This window comes from Myotis brandtii, unplaced genomic scaffold (assembly GCF_000412655.1).
Source record: "Myotis brandtii unplaced genomic scaffold, ASM41265v1 scaffold105, whole genome shotgun sequence".
In the NCBI taxonomy this organism is placed as follows: Eukaryota; Metazoa; Chordata; class Mammalia; order Chiroptera; family Vespertilionidae; genus Myotis; species Myotis brandtii.
The window spans coordinates 2,654,245-2,658,830 of NW_005353538.1; the positions used below are offsets into that span (position 1 = coordinate 2,654,245).

The window sequence follows — 4,586 nt, forward strand, 5'->3', positions numbered from 1 at the left end:
CTGCTGGAGGAAACAGGCTCCGTTCCCCACCCCAGGCCCCCCAGCGACTCGCATAGGCTCCATATTTGGGGAAAGACACCAAGTTGGAGCATTCTGCCAGGGCTGCCCGAGCATTCCCTGCGTGCCTGGGGGATGGAGCGGGCGGGCGGGGCTCGCTGCTGGGGAACCAGCGGGAAAGGCCTTTTATGGACAGGACCACGAAGGCTTCCCGCCGGGCCGGGCTGCAGACTTAGGCGGATCCTTCTGCACGGCTCCCTGCCCGAGTTTGAAGGGAGGGGAGACTTCAGGAGGGTCTGCCAGAGAGTGGAAAGGGGCCAAGGGGAGGCGGGGAGCCCCATCACTGAGGTTTGTAGGGGACAGACCAGCCCCCTCTCCTCCTGGGCTTGAGCCCTGGTGGGAGACAGGAACTAACCTTGACTGAGGACTGACTACACGCCCGACTCTGGGCAAATGCTCTCATTTAATACTCGCAGCTGCATCGTGAGAGTGTAACCGTCAGCACCGTTTTACGGACGAGGAAATGGAGGTCAGAGGGCATCTCACCAAGGCCACACGGTGGGTGGTGAGTGGCAGAACCCAGGCATCCGACCGACCTGCCGCCCGCCCCGTGGGAGCAGGAGAGACTGCCAGGCCCCCTTCAGCTGCACCACCTGCTCGGGCTGAGCAAGTTCTGCTGGGTGGGCCTAGGGCCCTGCTCTTCAGTTGGGGTGGGACTAAGGGCTCAGAGCAGCTGTCACCTGCTCCCCATCTAGAGGACCGCTATGGCCGGCAGGGCCCGAGACCCAGCGCTGGGGCAGGAGGCTCAGGTGTGCCGGTGCCTCCCTCCGTCAGGAATCGTCCCTGCTGATCCTGGGAGCGGACGGACTCCCTCCCCCGGGAAGGAAACCCACGCAGATCTCGCTTGTCCCTGGCTTCAGGGGTCTCAGGGAGGATAAAAGGAGGGAAAGAAGGAGAGACTTGGGAGGAGTCTCGGTTGCCTGCTGAGGCACACGGCCCCACCCCCTCCACCACCCTTGGGCGCCTGCTGGAAGGGCCAAAGTCTGCACTCTACACTCTGCGGGCACACCCACCACCAGCAGAGGGCGGCCCATCAGCCCTCTCCTCCCCACCAGAGGAAACCGCTCCAATCGTGCCCCCAGGATCCCGGTGGTGCAGAGCAATAGTACCTCCCAGTGGTGTCTGTGGGAAGAGCAGGGGATCTGCTTGTGTCCTAAATTCATGTCCCTCTGTGTGCTGAAATCTAACGCAACCTTCCAGGCCATTTCAAAACCCTTCCTCTAGGAGCAAGCCTGCCCTCACGCCCCCACTTACCCACTAGCCATCAGTCTGTTCCCTGAGCGCCACCCCAGCCTTGACCACAGGCCAGGAAGCACTGCCTGCAGCCCTGGGGCTGTGGGGGGCCAGGCGGGCACAGGTCGCTGTGGTTTGCCAGGAAGGGTGGGCATCTCAGGTGAGACAGTGTGGCAAAGGCTTATTCACTCCCCTATGCTTCTGGCATGAAGCAGGCCCCTCGCCAACATTTACCGAGTTCACACCTCTACTGCAAGGAGAGGAAGGACAGGAGTCAAGGAACTGGTCCCACTGGTTCCCCCTGGCCCGGGACCAGCACTGGAGAATGATGGCCGTGCTCCATCCCTCTCAGCATCTACACCCAGAAAGGGGGGCAATCAGGGTCCAAGAACTGCGTCTGTTGTTTCTTTAATCGAATGCAGACTCATTCATAGAAAACAAGTGCAACCACAGCTGGAGACAGACAGTAAACGGAGCTCTGAAAAGACCCGACCCAACTCCTCTCCCAGCCCAGGGCGGCTGCACAAACACATTCCCATCTCAAGGCAGGGCCTGGCCCGACTCCCCAGCCCTGGCGTCTGGAACGGACCAGGGAGGGCAAAGGGGGCCCAGGACCAGAGCAGCCAGGGTACCCAGAGCTGGGTTCACTCAGTGTAAACTCCAAGGTGTCACATGCACGTGTGTGACCAACACAGGACTTGGCTGACGACTGGACGGAAACGAGCCAGCCCTGGGCCCAGAGCGAGACTGGAGCGGGGGCAGAGAGAAAGGTCATGGCCCTCCTCGAGCCCCTTCTACGATAGGCACTGGGCTCCTGCGACGGCGCAGGAGGCAGGTGGGCTGGGCTCTTCGTACCCTCCCTCCATGGCCCCTGACTTCTCGGGCAATGTCAATGGCACTAATGCCCCCAGCTGGGGCTTGGCAGGGCTGAGGGCCTGGCCAGAAAAAGGATGAGGGTGAGTTGCTTTTTCTTTCCAAACCTGGTGCTCGCATCAGTCTGGGGCTGATGGAACAGGAAGTGGCCTCGGAATCCAGGCCTCAGGTCAAAGGCAGTTCTCACGTCTGAGCTGACCCTCACTGCCACAGAGTCGCAGGGCCCTTGGCAGGTCTTAGCACCATAAGCCTGGCACCAGCTGGCCAGTCCCCCAAATCCTACGCCCCTTCTATCTGGCCGACTAGAGTGGGCAGTGATGGCAGCGAGGTACAACCCCAAAGAGCCGCGGGGCCCTGGTACAGGCCAGAGAATCAGGCCAGACTGAGGAGCCGGGCGCTGGGCTCCCGGCTGAGGAGAAGGGCAGGACAGGTGGGGTCTAAGGCAGGAGCTGGGCGGGGCAGCACTCCCCCTTTTCCTGCAGAGGGACAAACGGAGAGCCAAGGACAGGGGCCTTGGAAGGTGCCAACACTGATAAGAAAGCAGCAATTTGGCCAACATTTGGGGTTCCAGGGGAGCAGGCCTCCTCCCCGGCAGGGGCAGCTGCAAGGCTCAAGGCCGGCCTGTGACTGTCCGGGGCCAAGCCTGGCCGGGCCGTGGGATCCCACAGCCGCTGCACTGGGCAGGGAGGCAGAGGAGCGCGGCCCGGAGTGAAGCGCGGTGGCTCGGCTAGAAGACGTAGATCTTGTCCCGCTGCACAGTGTCCAGGTCATCGTCCAGTGTCAGCAACACCTGCGGGGGCAGCCGAGTCAGGCACAGGGAGCCTGCGCCCACCTCCCTCCCGGCGGCCAGAGGCTCCCGTACCAGGAACGACCCGAACATGGCGATGGAGGAGAGGAAGTGCCAGATGTCATGGTCATCAAAGAAGTCGAGGAGGATGCAGTCCCGATTGTGCTCCCTCGACTCGGCCGGCGTTTTCTGGGCAGGAACAGGGAGAGCTGCCTGCTGACGCGGCCCTGGGGGGACAGCGCTTTCTCCCCGCCTCGCCCCTCGCCCTCATCTCCTACATCTAAGACCCGGCGCCCCTTACAGATGCCTCCCTGCTCTGCCTCTCCTCGCCACTCCACTCGACCTCCTCCCTCAGAGTCTCCTCCCCTTGGTCTAGGAGCAGAGGGTGAAGAGCTGGAGGCGCTAGACGCCTCCTAACTCAGCCCGTGTGGGACCCGTCGCCCTCATCAGCCTCCAGGGCCCTCCAGGCTCCTTTTCTTTCCAAAGCCCAGCTGTCAGGTGACATAGCCGTGTCCGCGGGCAGCGACAGTGGCTGCGCACCCAGGTCTGTAACTTCTTTTCCCACAGACACCAGCTGGGCCTCTGGGTGCCTGGGCTCAGGCCACAGGGAGGACTGAGGCCCTGCCCCGCCCCGAGAGCCAGTCCTCACCTGGCTCCCGCGCCTCCCACCTAGTTCTGCCTCTGCACCACCACCCCGGTCACGGGTCACGGCGTCTGGGACACAGGGCCTTCCCCATCACCAGGGTCCTCAAGGCCAAGAGCAAGACCTGCCTCTTGCAGGCAGTTTTCCTGGACCCTCACTCCTGGGGCCTGCCCTCTGCCCTTCCGTGCCTGCCCTGATCCTGCCAGGAGCCGCAGCCCCTCCTCAACTAGACGATTAGCGCCTCGAAGGCAGAGCCCAAACCAGACTCGACTCGGTTACAGGACTGAAGCCTGCCCCACGGCAGATGCCCTGGAGGCAGAAGACAGCCACTCCCCACTGCGCATCCCCGGACAGGTCCCTGGGCCCTTGGCCTCAGCTGCCCCACAGGCCCAGGGGACGCCACGCAGGTTCACTGGCAGGAGGATTGAACACGAAAGCTGCCGGGAAGTGAAGTGCTGCTGCGGGCCAGCCGGCCACTCCGGATGAGCCTGTGGGTGACTCCCCGCCCCCAGCAGGGGGCCCGCTCACCTGCCAGGTGCTGAGTCCCTGGAAGAAGAAGAAGAGCGCGAAGCCCCAGACCACGGAGGTGCAGACGATGCAGAGCAGAGGGATGAGCTTGATCCTCTCCCCGCTCCGGAGCTGGGGGGGTGGGGGGTGGGGAGAGCAGCTTGAGGGCCACTCCTCACCCCTCTCCTGGCTGCCCAGATGCGCCCCGTCCATTACACAGCTCAGCCTGCCCCACACGAGCAGCGGGGTCCTCACCGCCGATGGCCACCCTGCTGGGCCTCCCTGTGCCCAGGACCCTGTGCTGGCAGCGCCCTGGCCAGGCGGCCCTCTGTGCGGGGGCTCCTCTCATACTGGACGGCGCAGACTCAGTGAGCCCCGCCTCCTCACCCCTCTGCACTGAAGTGCTAGTTCCCTGGGCCTCTTAGAACATGCCGGTGCTCTGCAAGTGGCCCTTAGGACCAGGCTGGTTCCCGGGGGACACTTGCA

General features: G+C 63.6%; 1 protein-coding gene across 4 annotated transcripts in view; it reads right to left on the reverse strand.

Annotated features, from left to right (window-relative positions):
• Positions 1 to 1,682: 1,682 nt before the first annotated feature.
• SIDT2 (SID1 transmembrane family, member 2) overlaps positions 1,683 to 4,586 on the reverse strand; it is a 12,429-nt gene continuing 9,525 nt past the window's right edge. For all 4 annotated transcript variants that reach the window (XM_014539343.1, XM_014539337.1, XM_014539339.1 and 1 more), the window contains 3 exons: positions 4,122 to 4,232; positions 3,026 to 3,139; positions 1,683 to 2,953 (listed from right to left, as the gene is read on the reverse strand). In XM_014539343.1, coding sequence (XP_014394829.1) covers positions 2,891 to 2,953; positions 3,026 to 3,139; positions 4,122 to 4,232 — 288 coding nt within the window. In that variant the 3' untranslated portion in view covers positions 1,683 to 2,890. The remainder of the gene's footprint in view (positions 2,954 to 3,025; positions 3,140 to 4,121; positions 4,233 to 4,586) is intronic.